This window comes from Narcine bancroftii, chromosome 13 (assembly GCF_036971445.1).
Source record: "Narcine bancroftii isolate sNarBan1 chromosome 13, sNarBan1.hap1, whole genome shotgun sequence".
Lineage (NCBI taxonomy): Eukaryota > Metazoa > Chordata > Chondrichthyes > Torpediniformes > Narcinidae > Narcine > Narcine bancroftii.
In genome coordinates, this window is record NC_091481.1 from 88,539,951 (window position 1) to 88,563,504 (window position 23,554).

General features: G+C 48.4%; 1 protein-coding gene and 1 long non-coding RNA gene across 7 annotated transcripts in view; one reads left to right on the forward strand and one right to left on the reverse strand.

Moving 5' to 3' along the window:
- The window catches only part of LOC138748448 (uncharacterized), a 162,847-nt gene extending 140,332 nt beyond the window's left edge, over positions 1-22,515 (forward strand). Inside the window, exons 3-4 of the long non-coding RNA XR_011348038.1 lie at positions 11,867-11,937; positions 20,904-22,515. This is a non-coding gene — a long non-coding RNA (uncharacterized lncRNA). The remainder of the gene's footprint in view (positions 1-11,866; positions 11,938-20,903) is intronic.
- Positions 1-23,554, reverse strand: part of LOC138748445 (sodium/calcium exchanger 3-like) — a 173,627-nt gene that overhangs the window by 130,460 nt on the left and 19,613 nt on the right. For 3 of the 6 annotated variants that reach the window (XM_069908686.1, XM_069908682.1, XM_069908687.1), the window contains exon 2: positions 909-2,723. In XM_069908686.1, coding sequence (XP_069764787.1) covers positions 909-2,674 — 1,766 coding nt within the window. In that variant the 5' untranslated portion in view covers positions 2,675-2,723. Of the gene's footprint in view, positions 1-908; positions 2,724-9,079; positions 9,290-12,705; positions 12,948-23,554 lie in introns of those variants that run through there. The other 3 variants (XM_069908684.1, XM_069908685.1, XM_069908683.1) reach the window with 3 other exon arrangements.

Here is a 23,554-nt window from a genome sequence, read left to right on the forward strand (position 1 = left end):
AAAGTGGCACAAGAAAGATTTTAACAACACAAAACACATCTTAAATTCACTCCCTTGCTCCATTCCACCAAGGCCACAATCACCCTGACGAACTCCGTCTAACTTTCACTCCCCCCATGGGACTGATCACCAGCCTTCTCTTTGATAAATTCCTGAGAGACACCAGGATGTTCTTCCCATTCTTCTAACTTGCACCTCACCTGAAGCAACTATCTGCAATGGAGTTCAGTCCCGGGGGGGGGGGTTTGATGGGAAACATTTCTGAATGCATTTTATTCAGAGAGAAAGCCATGGAAAGAATGAGATACGAGAGTTTCATCTTCACTGGAAATCAAAAAGACAAGTATTAAAGGGTGCTCAACAAGAAAATCTGCAGGTGCTGGGGCTGGGGTCTGACACAACACCCAAAATCCCTGGAGAAGCTCAGCAGGTCAGGCAGTATTCACAGGAAATAAAAGACAGCCGATGTTTTGGGCTTGGGCTCTGTCGGGAATGTGGGCAAACAGGTAGACACCCAACTTAAAAGATGGGGCGAGGGAGGAGAGGTGGTGAAAGGAAAGGGAGGAGAACAGGACGTATGCAGTCTCCAAGCATCAACCTCTCCAATTTCAAAGGACCAGTTGCTCCTGCCCTTTCCAAACCTTCCTTCCCCCACCTGCTTATCCACATTCTCGACGAAGGGCTCAGGTCCCGAAACATCAAAGCTTTTACTTCCTGTGGATGCTGCCTGATCTGCTAAGTTTCTCCAGTACACCTGTGTGTGGCTTGAATTAAAGGCTTCAGCTCCAATGCACAAGGTTGACCTGCAATTGTATCATGAATAATCCATAATTAGCTATGGTTTAGCACTGGAACATGGCTGGCCTGTCTGTTTGTGGTGGTATGCCCACCCAGCATTGTGCACTTACACTGTCTCGTCGTTCGAGAATTCCAGTTCACCAAACGCATCCTCATAGTCCACACCTCCTCCTCGGGCTGTGCCTTCGATAGTGCGGTAAGGTAGGATTACTGTCCCTCGTGCTCCAGATGTCCTCAGCACCTTCAACTGCACAATGCCGATGCTCTCACTGACGTGGTGGACTTTGTCCTCAAAGGTGAAGATGCCAGCGTGGTCATCATCCAGGATTGTCACTGTAGCAGTCGAAGGAGAGATGAGGTGCCCCTTAGGAGAGTCAGTGTCCAATGTACCCTTTTCATCTCCAATCCTGAGGTTCTCCAAGCGGACAAAGAAATGTTCATCTTCCTCAAATATGTCATCGTCAATGATACCGATGGTAATGTCTTTTGTGGTTTCCCCGGGCTTGAAGATCAAGGTGCCCTCACTGTACTCATAATCCGAGCCGGCATTGGCTGACCCGTCCTCTGTTCGATAGTCCACGTAGAAGGTGCTGTTCGGCTCTCCCCGCTTGCACACCACAGTCAGTGTGGCGAGCCCACAGTTCTCCATGAACTGGTAGTTGGCCGGTTCGAAGCAGATCTTGCTGAGATGCTCATCGTCTGGCTCAACCTTCTCCTCCTCGTGCTGGGTTGTCTTCTTGGCATGTTCAGCGGCATGCTTCTTCAAGATGTTGCCCGCACCTGTCATCATCCTGATGGCCTGAATGCGGTGGAAAGCTCTGCTCTTTTGTTGATGCAGCAGAGCGTGGTAATTGGCAGTCTCGACCAGTTGTTCGAGCTCTCGATCTGGGTGTTTCTGCTTAAGGTCTTTAAGGATCTGAATGGCTTCCTTTCGACCCTCATCCTGGTCTTTGCCTTCCAGACTTATCACCGTTCCATCAGGAAGAATTCCATCTCTGTGCTCCAGCATCATTTTGCCATCCATCTCAATCCCTTTGGGAGGCTCCCCTTCAGTCTCAATAATGATCCCCCGACGTTTATCAGCCCGGTACCTCTTGTAGACATATTTATAGAAGAGTAGCCTCTTATCTGCAATCCACGCAAAGACCACACAAACTGGGAAGAAGGCAAGGGTCACCAAACCCTCCCAAACCTGGACAACGCCTGGGGAGAAAACTGCCAGGATGAGGTACAACCAGATATAGGCAAAAATACTCCAGGAGGCAGTGACAAAGAACACCCGCAGATGCTTGATTCTTCGAATTTCACCATTAGGGATGCAGTAGACACACAAAGCAATGATGACAAACATATTGAATGCCGCGCTGCCAACAATGGTGCCCGGCCCCAATTCTCCAGCCAAAAAGCCATGCCCACACACTTCAATCACAGACATGAGGATCTCAGGTGCTGAGGAGCCCAGTGCCATCAGTGTCAAGTTGGACACGGTCTCGTTCCAGATCCGAACGCTGGTGACGGTGGTCTCTCCGTTGGGTTGGGTGATTGTAATCTCTTTCTCCTGTGAAGTGATTACCTCAATCGAGGCCATGAATCGGTCGGCTATGATGGAGACTCCAAGGAACAAGTAGATCATTGCAACAAAGTAGACGATCGCTCTGGCAACTTTATCTCCCAAGGATGGATCTTGTGGGTACCATACTGGGAGAATGATGCCAGGGTTGCATTGGAAGGACCCAGCACAGGTTGAATTGGAAAGAGCATCAGAATTTTGAGTGTGAACTGCTTCTGCCTCCCAAATGATCATCATGAATGAAGTAATGAGCACTCCAGGTCCCAGGAGACGAGGCAGGATGGCTGTCCATGCCATCCTGGCCATTATCACAGGTTCCCGTCAGACAGAGCAACGATCTTCAATCTTTGTATATCTGGAATGAAATGCAATTATTAATTAACATTTGTTACACTTCAAGACAACAACAGATGGAATGTATACCCTTTACTCCAATCTGACAAATATTTGGTTTGACTAATAATGATTCCAGAAATTAATTTTAAGCGTGACACTTTGCAATGCAGTGTCACACGAGACAGTATATGCTGATGTTTAAATACAGCATTGAATGATGCAATAAGGTGCTTGAACAGATCTGAAGAGAAAATTCAGATCTATAGTTCAAACTTGGCAAAGAGCAGAGTGATTCCATGTCCTGGAAATGACCTGATAATCACACAAATGGTTCACTGTCTTTGTGAAATCAATTGTAAAAAAAAGTACTTTAATCTTGGACATATTTTAAAGCAACTACTGCCATTTCTTGGAATAATGCAGGCTCTGTAAATGTTTAAACTAATGAGACCAGTCTACCTGTTGCAAACTTCACCTGGAAACATAACCTGCACCATTTAGCGACCTTTAAAGTCCTACAACTCACTGGGGCCTCCCTTTCCATGAAAGATGATGTTCACTGAGAGTGTTTCTCAACTAGGGTTCAAAGAATTATTGAGGATCCTTTCCATCCAGCACACTGTATCTGTGGCCTTCAAAATCCAACCTGCTGCTCAAAAGCAGTACTAACAAGCTACCTATGGTGATGGGAATTGACCATCCTTCTCCCCCTGCAGCACGCCCTGGAATCATAGAAAATTGGAGAGGAGACAGTTCAGCCTTTAAAACCCCTGCACCACCACCACTCAGTATGATCGATCAGGCCCTATTCCTGCTTTCTGTCCTTAACTCAACCCCTTTAGCCATTAGGGCCATATCCAACTTCCCTGTGAATCTATCTAACGAATCAGTCTCAACAACTGTCTGTGGCAGGGAGTTCCGCAAGTTCATCTCAGTCCTAAATGGCATCCTCCTTATCCTTAGACTGTGACCCCTTGCCCGCGAGTTCCCCAATTTCAGGAACATTATTCCTGCATCTAACGTGTTGAATTAGCAACACTGGTTCATCAGCTAAGGTGGACAAGTGGGGAAGTCGTGGGTGATAATATGGTGCAGGTTTCCTTGCCATATTTGGAGTGATACCAAGATACCTCATGGTGTAGAGAATCAATGTTGGGCTTGCACCATCCACCACCTCTGGAGTGACTCACCTACTAATGGAATATCAAGAAGAATGATGGGAAAGTTGCTATTTTGCCTGCTCTTATGACAGAGATAAGCTCACAAAGATAAGCGTATACAGAGCCGTTGTCATACCCACACTCCTGTTTGGCTCCGAATCATGGGTCCTCTACCGGCATCACCTACAGCTCCTAGAACGCTTCCACCAGCGTTGTCTCCGCTCCATCCTCAACATTCATTGGAGCGCCTTCATCCCTAACGTCGAAGTACTCGAGATGGCAGAGGTCGACAGCATCGAGTCCACGCTGCTGAAGATCCAGCTGCGCTGGGTGGGTCACGTCTCCAGAACGGAGGACCATCGCCTTCCCAAGATCGTGTTATATGGCGAGCTCTCCACTGGCCACCGTGATAGAGGTGCACCAAAGAAGAGGTACAAGGACTACCTAAAGAAATCTCTTGGTGTCTGCCACATTGACCACCGCCAGTGGGCTGATATCGCCTCAAACTGTGCATCTTGGCGCCTCACAGTTTGGTGGGCAGCAACCTCCTTTGAAGAAGACCGCAGAGCCCACCTCACTGACAAAAGGCAAAGGAGGAAAAACCCAACACCCAACCCCAACCAACCAATTTTTCCCTGCAACCGCTGCAACTGTGTCTGCCTGTCCCGCATCGGACTTGTCAGCCACAAACGAGCCTGCAGATGACGTGGACATTTACCCCGTCCATAAATCTTCGTCCGCGAAGCCAAGCCAAAGAAAGATGACAGACCTTTGAGATGCTAATGAAGACAATTTTAGAGGTGACTCTCCTCGTGTACCTTAGCTGAGTAAACAAAGGGTGATGTGTATGATCTAAAAGTAAAAACACAATGGCCATTTTGACACAAAAACTTTGGAATTACTCACCTCTGATGTGCCCCGATGGGGTCGTTTACACAAGGGCCCTTTTAGGGACTTTTACATAGCCCTTCCTGTGTTGTGGAGTTTGTCGGAGGGGGGAAACATTGTATTCATTAGGCCTGTTTCTTACTGAGTGGCCACAGTCAATTTACACTGCAGCTGCTCTGTCAAAATGTGCAGGGGACCCAGTGGAAAAATTATGGGACGGAATTCACATTAAAAATTCTGTCCTGACATTTTCACACTGCCACCAAAGTAGAAACTTTCTTCTGTTCAGTGGCTGTGTAAAAGTGCCTAACGCTGGAGAAATTCAGCAGGTCAGAGTCCTTTACATCGCAAAGATAAAGATACAGAATCGACGTTTAGGCTTGAGCCGTTCATCACGGTACGAGATGACATTTACTGAGCGTGTTGCTTAAACAGATCTTAAAGAATTACTGAGGACCCTTTCCATCCAGCACATGGGATCTTTGATCCACTACCATCAGGAAGGAGGTACAGGAGCATCAACATCAGGACGGCCAAGCTGGGGAATAGCTTTTTCCCCACAGGCTGTGAGACTGATAAACGCTGACCTGTAACTCATACCTTTTTGAAGGCCTCGAGCCTGAAACATTTGTTATGTATCTTTACCTTTGCTACATAAAGAACACTGTCTGACCTGCTGAGTTTCTCCAGCTTTGTGTTTTTACTTCAATCTCAGTGTCTGCAGACTTTCATTTTTTATGACAAACCTTTAGAAAGGGAAGGTAAGAATCAGTCACGTTTCTGTGGGTCTGGAATCACGTACACACCAGACAGATCAGGTCAGCAGATTGCCTCCCAAAGGCAGACGCTACCTTCTGTGAATCACAATAATCTGGGAGCTTTCTGACCTCCATTGTTGACACGTCTAAATTCTAGGTACTCGTTGTTCATTAAATAAAATTCTCAATTCGGCACGCGGTGTTTCAATTCTTCTCTGGACAATTTTTAAATTAATTAATCCAGTTCTGGGATACAAACACAATAGCATACTGTGCCATGATTTAGGAAGGTTAAATGAAAATATAATCTATATTGTGCATTTCACTGGCAGGTTTACACGGCCAATGACAAACTTTAAGTTCTTTCACTGGCACATGGGAAAACCCAGCATCCAATCAGCCTCTAGAAATATTCAAGGTAATAAGGCATAGTTAATATCTTGGGAAAGAAAAATCATGTTTAATAAAGTAGATGATCTAATTAGTGAAAGAGAACAGAACTCAGAGGGGATGATGAAAATTAAAACTACAGGTTGGGCGAAGCAGTTTAAGAAGAAAGTCCGCAGACGCTGGGGACGAGTTCAATACACAGACGTGCTGGAGAAACTCACCAGGTCACGAAACGTCCACAGAAAGTCACTCTCCTACCTACTCTTCTCCCTGCCCCTTCCTCCCTCCCCTTCTCTCCTGCCCCTACCTCCCTCCCTCCTCCCCCTTCTCCTCCCCTGCCCCTTCCTCCTCTCCCTGCCCCTTCCTCCTCTCCCCCCTGCCTGTTTTGAGCTCATGATGAAGGGCTCAGGCCCGAAACATTGGTAACCCTTTACTTCTCGTCGACGCTGCATGATCTGCAGAGTTTCTCCAGCACGTTTGTGCGCTGCAGGCTTGGAGATGGGGTGGAAGGCAATGGGTTAAACTCCACTGGCTGCAGTTTTATGACTGGATCTGACGATGTTGGCTGAGAGCACGTTCTGCTTCATTTAACTTCTAATGGTAGTTGTTGACTCTGTTTGATTGATTCCTGGCAAATATTAAAACCTTGAAGAGCTGGTGGATAAGAGATCCACTTGGTTGTCACGCCTGGGCTGGCTCTTTGTAACTGAGACCCAATTAGTCAATTTCCCTGCTCCTTTCCCAGACTGGTCATTCTCCTCTCCATGTCACATGAGAACCTACTGGTATCCCTGTCTGTATTGCTGGCACTGCCTTCACCCCCACCCCCACCCCCACAGGTTACAGCACGTTCAGGAATCCCCTGCAGACACTCCAAACGCTTTCCAGATGAGTTCCAACTGTGAACTCCAGGAACAGAGCATCCACAGACACCAGGGCACCTTCCCCTGGATCTGATGAGAAGTTGCACAGTAACCAGAGGACCAACTTCCAGACCCACAGCTGCCCTGGGCCCTTCAGCAGGTACAACCAAAAACAGGCAGCTGTCTGCTTAAAAAGGTGGGAAGAGGGAGGGAGGGAGGGAGGGAGGAAGGGGCAGGGGGAGAGCACAGGCCAACAGGTAGGGGGGGGGGGGAAGCCAAAGATGGTGGGGGAGGGGCAGCTCTCCAATCAGAGAGGAAGAAGGTGGGGTGAGAAGCTGGAGGGAAGGAGTCAGAGGGATCAGGAAACAGAGAGACTGGGGAGGAGGGGTTGAACACAAATTGGAGGTCGATGTTAATGCCGTTGGAGGGTGCCCAGTCAGAATACAAGGTGTTTGTTCCTCCAATTTGCGGGTGGCAATTTGCGGGTGGTTTGACAGTGCATTAGGCCTCAGACAGACCGTTCGATGACTGCAAATCCAAAGGAAGTGGACTGTGGACTTTCAGTATGACATGATCACCCGAGATATTGGTTCAACTCAAACCATCCAACTCAGAGACAAGAGGTCAAACACAAAAGTCTGTAGACACTGTGGTTGAAGTGAAAACATACAGCTGGAGAAACTTAGCAGGTCATGCAGTGTCCTTTACGTAGCAAAGGTAAAAATACAGAACTGAGATTCGGGCTCGAGCCCTTCATCAATTTAAGCCTCTTTCACACTTGCATCCCAGTAAATCACCCGTTCAGTGTCCTGGGATAGGAATGGGGGGGTTGGCCTTTCACACTAGACCACTCCTAACCAGGACACTGAAGACTTTCACACTTGCAAGGGTCTATCCCTGGGGTTTAGTCTGTTCTACCTTTACAGGAAGGGCCTGTAATGCAATTGCCCGTTTCAAACTAGCCTGATCTCAACGCCGGTGTCTGCAGACGCCAGGGATTGTACTGGGGGTTGAGGCCGCCAAACCCCGGCATTGAGCAGATTTTACTTTCACACTTGCCATTTTAAAGGCCGATTAGCGTTTGATTCCTGGGATCACTGGCAAGTGTGAAAGGGGCTTCAGAGTCGAGAGGTAAAACAGAAGTCTGCAGACACCGTGGTTGATATAAAAACACAATGCTGGAGAAACTGGTCAAGCAGTGTCCTTTATATAGAAAAGGTAAAAATACAGAACCGAGATTCGGGCTCAAGCCCTTCATCAACTCAGAGACGAGGCTGCTAACCAGTTTGACCATGTACAGAAATGGCAACAGCGGCCAATTTAAACAGACTGCAATTCCTCTTCTCAGTCAATTTTACAGCCCTGTTGCTGCATGTTTAATATGGAATCCATGTTTCAAATCACACCCACACACATGCTGAGGGATTCCTGATGAGTGCACACCTCTGCTGTCAGTGAGAGAGCTGCTTTGCCAGAGCACACAGGCTGCTCTGGTGGTTGAACATTGAACAAACATCCCAGCCACACATCAACAAGGCAATAAGCAAATAGAAGCCTGAAATCTGTGCCATGTCACCACCCCACCCCCCACCACTCTGAGAATGGCTGCCATCTCCAAGGTGCATCAGTGTGGCACTGACCTGGGAACAATGTTAGTCCATGAGAGTCTGCACTATCTGGGGATTGTCCGTGTGACTTAAGATGCAATTTCACTTGACTGAAATACCTGCCATCTACTCTGCCCTGGCCCAGGGAGAAACCCTTCACTGGCCCAGGGGAAGCCTGCACTGGCCCCGCGGGGGGGGGACCCTGCAAACGGACCCGGGGGGACCCGCAAATGGACCCGGGGGGACCCCGCACTGGTCCCAGGGGGAACCCTACACTGCTGCACTGGCCAGGATCAAATCTGGGTCTGTCGCTCGACTAACCACAACACACACTACATGCATCTTTTCCATGTCTGGTTTGGAATCACCCAGAATCTCCTGCCAGGGTACTTAGACCCCAAAACGTGACGTGCTGATGTGCAAACGTGACCAAGAGTGAAAGATTTAAATAAAGGACAGCATGGTCAGTTTAGGGGTTTGCACATTCTTGTGGGGTTGCAGCCACCGATGTGATCCCACCACCAGAAACATGTTCCCATCCCCTCCCTCCAGGGGACGCTCCCTTTGGGACTACCTTGCCCACGCATCCCTTTGCCCCCTTTGTACCAACCCCTGTGACAGGAGGAAATGCTCGACTGACACCCACCCCTCCTCCTTCACCACCATTCAGGGCCCCCCAACAGCGTTTCCAAGTGAAGCAACACTTTACTTGTGAATCTGCAGGGGTCGCCTACTGCATCTCGTCGTGATCTCCTCTACATCGGAGAGACTGGACGCAGACTGGGATATCGTTTCATTGAACGCTTTGGATCTGTCTGTTGGAATAGCGTGGATCTCCCAGTGGCCACACATTTTAATTCCAAATCCCATTCCCTTGCTGTCTGTGGCCTCGTGCTGCCAAACCAAGATTACCTGCACACTGGAGGAATAACAGTTAATATTCCGTCTGAACACTCGCCAAACAGATGGCATAAACATCAACTTTGGATTCCACTGTCCCTCCCCGTCTCTCTCTTTCCCTATCCCTCTGTTTCCTTCCCTCACCCCTCGTCCATTCCCTCACCACTCGCCCATTCCCTCTCCCCTCGCCCATTCCCTCTCCCCTCGCCCATTCCCTCTCCCCTCGCCCATTCCCTCTCCCCTCGCCCATTCCCTCTCCCCTCGCCCATTCCCTCTCCCCTCGCCCATTCCCTCTCCCCTCGCCCATTCCCTCTCCCCTCGCCCATTCCCTCTCCCCTCCCCTCTTCCCTCACCCCTCCAGCAGACCACCCCTTCCCTCACCCCTTTCCTCTTCCCTCACCCCTCCAGCAGACCACCCCTTCCCTCACCCATTCCCTCTTTCCTCACCCCTCACCCATCCCCTCACCTATTCCCTCTTCCCTTATCTATTCCCTCCCCTCACCAGCTCACCACCCCTTCCCTCACCCCTTTCCTCTTCCCTCACCCATTCCCTCTTCCCTCACCCCTCCAGCAGACCACCCCTTCCCTCACCCATTCCCTCTTTCCTCACCCCTCACTCATTCCCTCACCCCTCATCTATTCCCTCCCCTCACCAGCTCACCACCCCTTCCCTCACCCATTCCCTCACCCCTCCAGGTCACCACCCCTTCCTCCTCCCCTCACCCCTCCAGCTCACCAGCCCTTCCTCCTCCCCTCACCCCTCCAGCTCACCATCCCTTCCTCCTCCCCTCACCCCTCCAGCTCACCATCCTTTCCTCCTCCCCTCACCCCTCCAGCTCACCACCCCTTTCCTCACCCCTCCAGCTCACCCATTCCCTCTTCCCTCACCCCTCCAGCTCACCATCCCTTCCCTCTTTATTCAGAGATACCCGTTCCTCCTTTCACTCCACAGATTTCTTCTCTTTGCCCTCCCACCCATATCCATCTATGACTCCTGAGCTCTTCTCTGAGCCCCTTCCTCACAACCCCATTTTATTCAGGTTCAGGCTTGAAATGTTGGTTACATTTCTTTGCTTCCTACAGTCTCTTCATGACCTGCTGAGTTTCTCCAGCGCTCTTGTTTATTACAGTGCCAGTGACCCAGCTTCAAATCCGCCACTGCCTGTAAGTTTGTATGTTCTCCCTGTCACCTGCATGGGAACCTCTGGCTGCTCCCAGCTCCCCACGATTCAAAGATCCAAAAGGTTAGTAGGTTAATTGGTCACGTGGGTGTATCTGAATGGTGCAGGCTTGTGGACCGGAAGGCCTGTTCCTGCACTGCATCTCCAAATTAAGTTAAAATGTCCACATTTCCGTGCTCCTCCCTCCACTACCATGGGAGCAACCCTGAGAAGTGTGAGATTGTTCTGAGGGAGTCTGTCCCATCCTGCTGCCTTAATCCGAGACCTGAGGTGTTTGTGGCTGAGATTCTCGCCACCAACGTCCAAAGTTTGACCTGCACCAGCCTTTGTATGGAGACAGACGGGCTGGTTTCCAAATGTAGAGCATAAAATATTTACAGCACAGGCACTTCGGCCCACAATGTTGTGCTGAACTAGGTAAACCTACTCAACAAACTAAACCTTCCCTACCTCATACCTATAACCCTCTATTTTCCTTACATCCATGTATGTCTATTGTACCTGCCTCCTGCACCATCCTTGGCAATCCATTCCATGCACCCACCACTCTGTGTATAAAATCATAACCCTGACGTCTCCCCAAAACTTTCCTCCCCTCCCTTTAGACACATCATCTGGTGTTTGCTACTCTTTCCCCAGGAAACAGGTACTGGCCATCCACCCTGCTTATGCCTCTCAGAATCTTGTTGACCTCGATCAAGTCTCCTCTCATCCTTCTTCACTCCAAAGAGAAAATCCCCAGCTCTGCTCAACTTGCCTCATTGGGCACATTTTCCAAAGCAGGCAACATCCTGGTCAATCTCCTCTGCACCCTCTCCATAGCTTCCACATCCTTTCTGGAATGAGGTGACCAGAACCCTATTCCAAGTGTGGTCTAACTAGAGTTTTACAGAGCTTGCAAAACTTCCGACCCTGAGGGCTGGAATCATTTTACTCCCTAGAGAAGGTGACTAATTTTTGAATGTGTCTACACAGCAGCTGAATTCCTAACCATGTGGCTAGTGATTCAGGGAGACTTTTCAAACCTTGTTGCTAAAAACCCCATGATCTCTGGGGGAGACATGAAGGGACAGGATAGGAAGAATCAGCAGATGACCATGGCAACTTCATGTCCAGGGTGAGTCAGGGAGGAGAGAACTGCAGAACAGGACAGGACAGTTCAGCTCATTGTTGCTGAACTATTTATACCCAGGCCGAGTCCCTTCACTCTGCCACCATGGGGGAAAAGGTCCAGGAGCCTGAACACCAGCACCCAGTGGCACAAGGACGGCCTCAGATTGTTGACTCCTCAAGGAACCCCAGACCTGGCCTCACTTTCTCCTAATTTTTAAACTAATTTATTCATTTTTTAAATATCATTTTATAGCAATATTTTCATAACCAAACATTTCTGATTCTCTCTTCTGGTCCTTTAGCTCAGACAAGGAAATCAGGCTTGAAATGAGTTCATGGTCCCATCTGAATTTCAACCATTTTCGTGCACCAGGTAACAAACAGCATTTCACGCACGGACCTTCCGGACGGGAGCCGACGCTGGGAATTCCTGGTCGGTCCTCCAGCGGGGGGATGCCCTGAGTCGGGGGGGGGGATGCCCTGAGTCGGGGGGGGGGATGCCCTGAGTCGGGGGGGGGATGCCCTGAGTCGGGGGGGGGGGATGCCCTGAGTCGGGGGGGATGCCCTGAGTCGGGGGGGATGCCCTGAGTCGGGGGGGGATGCCCTGAGTCGGGGGGGGATGCCCTGAGTCGGGGGGGGGGATGCCCTGAGTCGGGGGGGGGATGCCCTGAGTCGGGGGGGGGGATGCCCTGAGTCGGGGGGGGGATGCCCTGAGTCGGGGGGGGGGATGCCCTGAGTCGGGGGGGGGTGATGCCCTGAGTCGGGGGGGGGATGCCCTGAGTCGGGGGGGGATGCCCTGAGTCGGGGGGGGGATGCCCTGAGTCGGGGGGGGGATGCCCTGAGTCGGGGGGGGGGGAATGCCCTGAGTCGGGGGGGGGATGCCCTGAGTCGGGGGGGGGATGCCCTGAGTCGGGGGGGGGGGATGCCCTGAGTCGGGGGGGGGATGCCCTGAGTCGGGGGGGGGGGGGGGGGGGGGGAATACCTAACCCCGGCATCGCGGCCCAACCCCGGCCCCGCTTCAACACGACGCCGGCTGCTCCGGGAACGGGTCGCCCCTCGGCCAGGCGCGGCTGCTGCCCCCGGGAAGCGGGGGCACGGGGCAGCCCGGTGGGGAAGCGGGAGCAGGACGGTCAAGCCCTACCGTGCGGCGGTCCTCCGGCCGGGATCTCCTCCTTGCAGCCGCCGCGAGCCCCCAATCTGCTGGAGGAACCCGTGCCGTTCCCCGCCGCAGCCGCCCGTCCCCAACATCTGCCTGCTCTCGGCTCCCAGCGTCTCCCCCCGGGTCCAGGCGCCTGCTGGTTACTGGTTCATGACCCTCCCGGAGGCTTCGCTCGGGAACCTCACGGGTTTATGCAGCGAGTCCGGGGCACAGCAGACAGAGACTCAGCACCAGCCCCGAAATGCCGCTGGGTTCCTCCAATAATCCTGTGCCAGGCATTTGAAACTGAGAGGAGGAGACGTGGCTTCTCCCACAGGGTGGGAGCCCATGGAATCCCGACTATTGAAACCAGTCCCGGGCAAGACATTGAAAATGTTCATATCTGACGGCCAGGAGCATGGGGACAGGGAACTAAAGTTGGATGATTAGCCTTATGGTCTTCAGGGGGGCCGGGGTGGGGGGGGGGGGGGGGGGGGGGGGGGGGAGAGAGAGGGAGAGACACTCGCTCTGCTGCCCACTGGCAGCTCCACCATTGAGATTGTCAAGAGTATCAAGTTCCTTGACGTGGACTTGGTGGAGAATCTCACCTGGTTCCTTAACACCAGCTCCCTAGCCAAGAAAGTCCAGCAGCACCTCAGGAAAGTCCATCTCCCACCCTCCATCCTCATTACATTCTACAGAGGATGTATCGAGAGCATCCTGTGCAACTGCATCACCGCCTGGTTTGACAGCTGTACCTCCTTGGACTGCAAGACCCTGTGTAGAGGATAGTGAAGTCAGCTGAAAAGATCACTGGGGGCTCTCTTCCTACCATGAAGGACGTCTTTGATGCAGGTGAAAGGCAATAAACATTGTGAAGGACTCCACACACCCCTCACGTAAACTGTTCTCCCTTCTGCCATCTGGTAGGAGGTACCGTAGCACACGGGCCCTTACGTCCAGATTGGACAACAGTTTTTTTCACCCAAGCCATCAGGCTCCTGAATTCCCAAAACAGATGTGGATAGTGTACGTTTACTGTATACATCTTAATATTTTAACTTATATTGATGTAAATCTGCTCGTGGTCCTGGAGAAACACCCTCTTGAATTTACTGTGCGAGCATGGGATGAACGACAAATAAAGGTGACTCAACAAATAAAGATCGCATTGTGCAGGGAGGTGGGACTAGAAAGAGGTGTTTGGTTCGGTGCAGACTAGAAGGGCCTAATGGCCTCTTTCCGTGCTGTCATTGTTATGTGATGTTATGAATGGCAGGCCAGGCTCAGAGGGCACAATGGCCTCCTTCTGCTCCTGTCTTCCTTCGCTTCCATGGGATCAGGGAAAATGAAGCAAGAGCCTCTCTTGAGATAGGGGAGAGGATGGTCAAACAGGTCAACTTCCCGGAGGGTCTCTCAGTTGGACAAGTGGAGCAAGTGAGGAAAGGAATTTGACTGATTTGCTGTCAGCCCACACTGTCAGAGTCGTACAAAACAGAAGCCTCAGTCCATCAGAAGCGTCCATCTTCACTCTTCCAGCAAATGACACATGGCCTCAGGGATTGGAGCACTGCCCTACTTAATAAATTCGGAGAGCCTCCACCTCCCCTTCAGTCAGTGCATTCCACATTACTCCTGAATTACCTCAAAGGTCGACAAGATTCTGGGAGGCATAGACAGGGTGGACAGGCAACACCTTTGTCCCAGGGCAGGAATAGCAAACACCAGAGGACAGATGTACAAAGTGAGGGGAAGCAAGTTTAGGGGAGAGGTCAGGGGTAAGTTTTTAAAAAATAAATGCAGAGCTGTGGGTGTGTGGAATGTCTTGCTAGGGGTGGTCGTGGAGGCTGGAACATGAGAGGCATTTAAGACTCTTAGGAAGAAAAATAGAGGGTTAGGGGATAGGGAGGGTTTGTACTTTGTGGTAGGTATATATGGGTCAGCACATCATCAAGGACTGAATGGCCTGTACTGTGCTATAATGTTCTATGAATACCATTCTTCAGATCCCCCCAAAACGTGCTGCCCTTGGTCTTGGACGTCTCTGCTTTGGAAGTAAAGTGTACCCTTTGGAATGGGAAGCGGATTCCTCAGAGAGAACACGGGAGAGGGAAAGGGATACAGAGAAGTCAAGACAATAGGAATAGATATGTACATAAAGAATAATGTGGGAGGATGTGAAATTGCCAAGTAATCGGGAAGGTGAGCTTTTGCAGAGATTCGTTGCTAGGGGAATTTATCATAAGAAAATTGCATAGAAAAGAGTTCCGGTTGGCTGAAGCACAGTGTAACAGCAACAGTCAGATACTCCTGCACACAATTACGTTTTTTCCACTTACTTGGTTCTTTATTTTACAAGTGCTTCATATTATTTGCCAATTTGTTCTTTTACCTACATTTGCATTAAAATGGCTACAAGAAGTGGTAAATCAGGGAAGAAAGTAGTGCCAACGTAACCTGACCACGGAGGCTATTTCTGATTTATGAATCGTTAACTGACGATTTTAAAGCTATCTTAAGTCAGATTGATGCTAAACTTGACCAAGTCCAGAGATTAATGGGGAACACTGAACGTTTATCAGCTTTTGAGCTTGAATTGAACAACGTGTGTCGATGAAGTAGAAAATATTTGCTCCACATTAGGCAACAATTCAAAGCTAACGGTGAAAGTTGTTGACCTAGAAGGCAGGAGCAGACTATGTATTCTGGGCTTGGCTGAAACTACTGAAAGTAGGCAACTTATAATGTTTCTTGGAGTTGCTCAGCATGGTGTTTGGGAGGGAGCTGCTCCCATCTCTGCCAGAGATCGATAGAGCTCATCACTCATTAGTACCTAACCCGGCTCCAGAGCAGAGACCAGGCTCAGTCATTCTTCGGCTACCTCATTACCAAATAAAGGATTCTCTGATTTGTGAAGCTCATCGAAGAGGAAAACTCAAATATCGCAGTCAGCCGATCAAGATTGGAGAGGATTACTGTCCCGAAGTTCTGAAACAGCAGGCCAAATACAGAGAAGAAATGTCGGATTTGTAAAATTAATTAACAATCCTGTTGCTGGGTACACTCAGAGTTTGGTGCAGTTCAGAAAACATTGGATAAAAATAGGACTTGAAAGAAAAATGTTCCAATCATCTTTTTCAACCTTCTTTACATGGTTTTGTTTTTCCTGAATAGCACCGATTGGGTATTGAACATTTCGAAGATCTTTTTACTGATAACAGCTTTGCATCATTTGAACAGCTTTCTGAAAAGTTCAATTTACCAAATACTTTTTTTTAAGAAATGCAAATCAGGCATTTTCTTCGATCTCAGATATCGGATTTCCCTGGGGCACCTGACGCGAACATTGTTGATGTATTTTTTAAGTTTACAACCTTCTCGCAAAGATTTAATATCTATTATCTATGATAGGTTGGTGGGCTTGAGCGATTAAAATTAAAAATGCCTGGGAAGAGGATTTAAGCCTTTCATTATCAGACGAGGTTTGGGTTCAATTTTTAAGATGGTTAGTGTTACATCCTTATGTGCCCGACATGGCTCGTTACAATTTATAGGGCCCACATGTCTAAACTTCAATTATCTCGTATCTATTCAGATGTAAATTCTTGTTGTGATAAGTGTAAGAGAGAAGAGGCATCTTTAATTCATATGTTCTGGGTGTGTCCTCACCTTGAAATATACCACAGAGATGTATTTCAAACTTTATCATTAATGCAAATCTAGGCCCGAATCCTTTCACTCTTTTTCGGTACAACTGGAGAGGACAATGTCTTTTCAACGCCAATCAAATGTCAGTACTGTTTAGAATGGAAGGATGTTGCCCACATACCCAAGCTCAATCGCCGAAGGACATTATGTCCTGCTTAAATTTGGAAAAAATTCATTACTCAAATGTAAGGTTTCAAATGTTCTGGGGACCATTCCGGAATTACTTCCACAACCTCTCGTCATAAATCCTGAATTTCAGTACTTTGCTCTTTTTCTACAGGAACAAAGTAGATGTATTTTTAGTCATACAACATGGTTTTGGAGATGGGGTTCAGAGACGCGGCTATTCACGATAAAATGATCAGATGTGCTTCTCTGTTATGGATGTGCTCTGTGTACCTTTCTACTGTGCTGAGTTGTGCAATCTGTCACTTTTATTTGGGGTTCTATAAATGTTGATTTGTGTAGAACTAATTTATAAAGTGTAAGAAGGTTAGGCTTCTGTTGTGTGAAACCTTATCTGGAGGACTTTCTGCTCATTTAAGGAAGGTTGAAAATGGTTTGGAAGCAGTTCAGAGACCATTTCTTGAAAAGGGTGGATAGTCTTGCGAGGAAAGGTTGGAGAAGCCCAGCTCCTATCTGCTTGTGGTTTAGATGAATGAGAGAATGTTGAGTTGAAGGTGGTGTTTCTTGCCAGTTTTAAAAATAAAGGTTTTAAGGTAGACGAGTAATTTTTTTTCCTCTCAGACAGGCAAGTGTCTTTCCTCAGAGTGGTGGAAGCAGTCTTCACACAAGTTTTTAAGGAAGAGGTACATTGATCCTTAATAAACAAAGGGGTGAAGACATAATGCAGAGCTTGCATCGCCAGGCTGAGGAACAGCTTCCCACAGCTCCCAAAGGCAGCGAGAACACTGAACGACCAAAAGGAACTGCTCACACTGACCCTCCGAGACTCTCATTCACAAAACGATTATTGATTTGTATATATGAATATTGGTCCTGTGTGTGGGTGTGGGTGGGTGTGGGTGGGCGTGGGTGGGCGTGTTTTGCACAGAGGACCGGAGAACAGATGACAATAAACTTGACCAAAGATTAGAATCAGCTGTGATATCAAAGGGCAGAAAAGGCTGAAGTAGCTAAGTGATTTACTCCTGCTCCTAATTCAAATGTTGATATGTATGAGGGTGTTTTCTAATGGAATGGTTGAGCAGTTTGGGCCCAGACTCATTGGAAAATTGTGAGATATTCGGAGGTGCCTTGACAGTAAATGCATGGAGGACATTGTTTCTCCTCATGGATGATTCTGGATCTCAGGGGCATCATTGCAGAATGAAGGTCACCCATAAGCTGAGGGGACATTTCTGGTCTCAGACTGTTGTTCATCTCGGTACCAGCTGAGGGCAAGATCAAGGGCATTTCGGTCCAGGGATCCAGGTCTCTACAAGAGACCTACAGAAGACTATCTCAGCAACAAAGCAGCAATTCTGGAGGAAGGTAGAGACAGAGATATATACATGCCAGCTATGGTGGGGAGTGCAGGACATTATAGCCTACAAAGTGAGAGCAAACACCTCAGATGGCTGTGATGCTTCATTTCCCCTGAGCTGAATTCAACAGAGCCAACGAGAATTCCTACAAAGGCTGAGGAGCATGTGATATTGATCACCGCAGTCAATATCAGAGCATTATTGAAGAGGGTGAACCCTCCCAAGGCATCAGGTCCTGATGGCAGGGTACTAAACTTCTGCACCAACCAACCAGCCAGAGCGTTCATGGACATTTTCTCATTGTGGCTGTCAGAGTTTCCCACCTGCTTCAAAAGGGCATCAATCATCTTGGTGACCAAGAAGAATAGCGTGAGTTGCCTCAACGACTACCATCCAGTGGCACTAACTTCTACTGTGAGGAAATGCTTCGAGAGGTTGGTCATGGCCAGATTCAACACGTACCCAAGTAAAGATCTGGGCCCACTGCAATTTGCCTATCGTCACAATCGCTCCATGGCAGATGCAATATTGCTGGCTCTCCACTCAGCTCTGGATCACCTCAAAAATAGCAACTCATATGCACAGCTGGTCTTCATCGACTACAACTTGGCCTTCAATACCATTATTTCCTCAGCTACAAACTCTGGGCCTCTGTACCCCACTCTGCAACTGGATCCTTGACTTGCTTATCGGAAGACCACAGTCAGTGTAAATTGGAAATGTCTCCTCCTCACCGATCATCAACACAGGTGGACCCCAAGGATGTGGGCTTAGCCCACCGCTCTACTCATTCTACACCCAGAACTGTGAGGGTGATGACACCACCGTTGTCGGCAGAATCACCAACAGCAAGGAGGGAGCGTCCAGGAGGGAGATCAATCAGCTCGTTGGACGGTGTAACGACAACAACTCAATGTCAGCAAAACCAAGCAGATGATGGTGGACTTCAGCAGGAAGTCAGGGGAACACGACCCAGTCCTCATCTAGTGGAGAGGGCCAAGAACCTCAAATTCCTGGGTATCAACATCTCTGTGGATCTGTCCTGGAGCCTCCATGTTGATGCAATCACGAAGAAGGCTCGCCAGCGGCTAGACTTTGAGGTGTCTGAGGAGGTTCGTTATATCACCGATGACTCTAAAACTTCAACGTGTAATGTTAGGAGATTCTGGCTGGCTGTTACGGAGGTGCCAACTCTCAGGACTCTGCCTGTGACATCACAGGCACCAGACTTCATTCCTTCGAGGACATCTAAATGAGGGACTGCCTTAGGAAAGCAGCCTCTATCCTGAAAGAGACCCCCCCGCCCCCCCACCCCACCACCCAGGCCATGCCCTCTTCACTCTGCTACCATCAGGGAAAAGATACAGGAGCCTGAAGAGGAGGATCCAGCGGCACAAGGACAGCTTCTTCCCCTCCGCCATCAGATTCCTGAACAGGCAATGAACCCCAGACACTGCCTCACTTTAACATTTTTATTTTCTCTTGTAAGGTGGTTTAAACACTGTAAACACTTCCCCTGTGATGCTGCCACAAAAGTGCAAATTTCGTAACATGTTCATGGCAATAAATTCTGATTTTTGACTCAAGGCCAAGATGGATTTTAAGTGTTTGAGGGATTGAAGGATTATGGAGATGGGCACGAAAGCAGAGGCCAAGATCTTACAAGCCACAACCTTATTAAATGATTCAGCCAGGCTCATAGGCCACAACAGCCAACTCCTGCTTCTATTTCACACTCATTTGTGTTCGATGACAAGGGGAAGGAAACAAAGAAAACAGTCAGAATATATGGATTGTGCCCCCCCCCCCCCCTCAGCGATCACTCTTCCTCAGCATTCCTTAGATTGATAGGAGCTTGGTAAATCTCCAGTTATTGATTCTGGATTCGGTTACAATCAGCTGTGTCCTATCACAGGCAGCTACCCATAAAAATGGCCAATTGCAGTGTTTGGGTCTCTCCATTACCAGCAGTTTGCACCAGCGGCTTGGAAACGTTATCAGGTAAGGAGAATCAGAATGTATTGTCATGGACATGTCACAACATTTTGGGACTAGAAACCAAGCTGAGCATCTCAATCTCAAAAAAAAGCCAAAGAGGAGAAAAGATTCCTTGTCAACACAGCAGTTCCTGGGTGCCATAGTTTACAGAACACCACAACAGTTCCAGTGACCCAGGTTCAAATCCCACACTATCTGTAAAGAGTCCAAACGTTCTCCCTGCGAGTTTCCTCCCATCATTCAAAATGTACATATGTATTTGGGCAGGCACAGGCGTGTGGGCCTGAAGGGCCTGTTACTGTTCTGCATGTCTAAAATTTAAAAAGGGAGGATAGGCAGTGACTGAAACTATTGTTATCTCCCTGTTGTTTTGAGGACATTTGAAGCTCTGCTGCCTGTGGACCTACATGACTAGTTCCACTTTACACACATTCACTGTGACCGTTGACCACGCTGGCTCTCGGTGAAGCACCATCTTGGTTTACTGAACCCAACACCTTGGACATCCTCCATTCCTGGAACCACCTCTAATTCAAGCCATTTGATCATCCATGATCTAATCCCAGCACTGATGATGGTCCTGAATTCAGCTCTTGCCCACTTACTTGGCCATTCCCACTAATGTTTACTGACATCAGTCTCGGATTGACGAGGGGTGGGGGCGTAACTCTGGAACCCAATGCCAAGTAAATGCCTAACTACTTGCAAGGCTGTTTCTGCTGTTAATGACTTGTGAGAGGAAGGGTTTTATTGAACATGAAAGGCACAAAGCAATGAAATTCCAACAAACTCCAGACACGATAAATCTGAAATTTAAAAAAAGGAAGAAGCCGTCCTTGTGGCGCTGAGAGTTCGTCTTTAGGCTCCTGAACCTTCCCAACCTCCCTCCCCCCCCCCACCACCATGGCAGCAGAGTGAAGAGGGCACAGCCTGGGTGGTCAGGGTCCTTGAGGACAGAGGCTGTTTCTTTAAGACACCGCCTCATGTGGTTATGTGATATTATTGCAGATGTTCCTGGAGGGAGCATCTGAGAAAGGAAGGTTCCTGGAGGGATGGCATACACACAACCGTGGAACAAGAGTCTGAAGAATCCTATGGCTTAAAGGAATCCTGCTTTAAGGCAGCAGTTAAAAGGAAGACCTGATGGCTCTGAAGTCTGTTAATGCCATCTGGTTGGAGACTGTACTGCCATTTCCTACAAACCCGATAACAAATGGGTCTTTATAGGAAGGATAATGGAGATTCACCCCCTCCTCCCATCCACATACAAAGCTGTTTACTGAATTTGACAATGTTACTCAAACAGCAAGCAGGCTGGTGCTTTTGCTGGGAGTTGTCAGACTTTGTCTCTGACATTCCAGAGCCTGCACTCATTAGGGAAGGTGATCTCTTCAGAGAGATTGCTCCACAACCAGAAATTAAAGCAGCCATTTCACTAGTGGGGCTGAGTCCACCTCAACCTTCTGTCTTGTTCGTGGTTTCTGTGGTTGAGGGCTTGAGGACTGAACGCCACCAAATGCATATGTTCTAATTTCAGAAATTAATTAACTAGCATGACTGTCCTGTCAACGAGAGGGTCAATCACCCCCACCTCCACAACAATCGCCCGCAATGGCATCAACATCTTCATTAAAGAATGCTCTTCATCAATATTCATCAGGTGGGAGGTTAGTTAACTGCAAAAACACAGGTTTTCATTTCCCAGTTCATCACAAGCTATCTCTAATGTATTTCAAGAGGCTCTTATAATTATCACTTTTGGAATTCATCAAATAAGCATGCATTATAAACACACTCCAGTCCATTATCTGCATTCCCGGTATACTTGGTTGTTTACAAGACAGGACCAAGAATATCAAGGGAATGTTGTCATCAGTGCTGTCGAGGTTTCATCTAGTGATCCATCCTTATCTACCTTATGTTGCCAAGTGATTGGGTTTCACAAGATTCCAAATCCAATTTGGCAGAAGATGCCTGTGATTTTATGCCTGGTCTATCCCTTGCAGTTCAGAAACTATCTTACAAAATACAGAAAATATCTTACAAAACAAGATTAGCAGAGCTAGAACTTCTCTTGAAGTTTACGAGATTCTGAGAGGCACAGATAAGGTGGACGGCCAGCACCTTTTTCCCAGGGTAGGAGTAACAAACACCAGGGGACACCTGATCAAGGTGAAGGGAGGGAAGTTCAGGGGAGACATCAGGGCACGTTGGTGCCTGGAATGCCCTGCGGAACCCCACGGGTCACCGGCAGTCAATCAAAAACTATCCCTTTTATCAATCAGCCAATCTTCTACCCATGCCTATAAATTCCCCATAATAACCCTATTTTACCATGTTCCTCCAAGGCTTGGAAACCTCATCCTTAATAATAATTTCTAACATTTTACCATGCACCGAATTCAGGCTGACTGGCCTATGACTTCCTCCCTTCTTTCTGAAATAGTGGGGGTGCCATTTGCAATATTCCAACCCTCTGGAACCATTCCAGAATCTAGCAAATCCCTAAAGATCATTATCAATGCCTCGGCAATTTCTTCAGCTGCATCTTTCAAAACCCCAGGGTGTAGTTCATCTGGTCCAGGTCATTTATTTGCCTTCAGACCTTTCAACTCTTCTCTTCATTGTACTGTATTTATTATATAAAAAAAATAAAAAGATTGAATGAGAAAGGAGATCTTTCAATTTTCCCAGCACCACCTTCTTGGCAATACCAGCTACACACACTTCTATCCCTGAACCCAGCACACTGCTGGTGTCTTCCACAGTGAAGACAGATGTAAAATACTTCAAATTTGCCCGCATCTCTTGGTTCCGCACGACCATCTCCCCAGTGTCATTTTCCAGCGGTCCAATGTCCACCCTCACTTTTGTTTGCTTTTTATCTGCAGAAATGCTTCACACCTTGAACAGCTTTTTCAGATGCTTTTTGTTGGCTTTGAAAATCTTCCCAATCCCTTTGCCTCCCACCAATATTAGCCCAATTGTACACCTCTCTTTTGCTTTTACGCTGCCTTCGACTTGCCTTGTCAGCCACGGCTGCCTCATCCTCCCTTTAGAACACTTTGTCATCCTTGGGACGAATTTGCCTGGTTGATCTCAGAAACGTCAGCCACTGCCTGCTCATCCCTCGAGTGTCATCTTCCAATCAGCTTTGGCCACCACCTCCCTCTCACCTCTGTCATCCCCTAGACTTCACTGAGCACTTCTGGTTTTCATTCCTCCCTCTCAAACTGCAGCCTCTGAGTGTTTCCTTCACTGTCAGTTCTCTCATCAATAGTGCTTCACTACACAGTGCCCAATTCAGATTTGCCATTTCCCCAGTTGCTTCAGCCACAAGCTTTCTTTAAAAAAAATCCCAAAGGCATGCTATTAATTGATTCTCTTGGGATCTAGCACCTACTTGTTTTTTTTCCACCCCATCCACCTGTATTTCAAAATCCCCCATGACTAATGTCCTTTTTGCGAGCCTTCCTCTCTGACAGAAATTTGCATGCCACATCCTGGCTACATTTCAGAATACAACTCCCATCAGGATCGCTTTACCCTTACAGTTTCTTCTCTCTACCCACAGGGATTCCAAATCTTTTGATCCAATGCATCTTCTTTCCAAAGATTTGATTCAATTTTATTTTTTAACCAACTGAACCCCCCCCCCC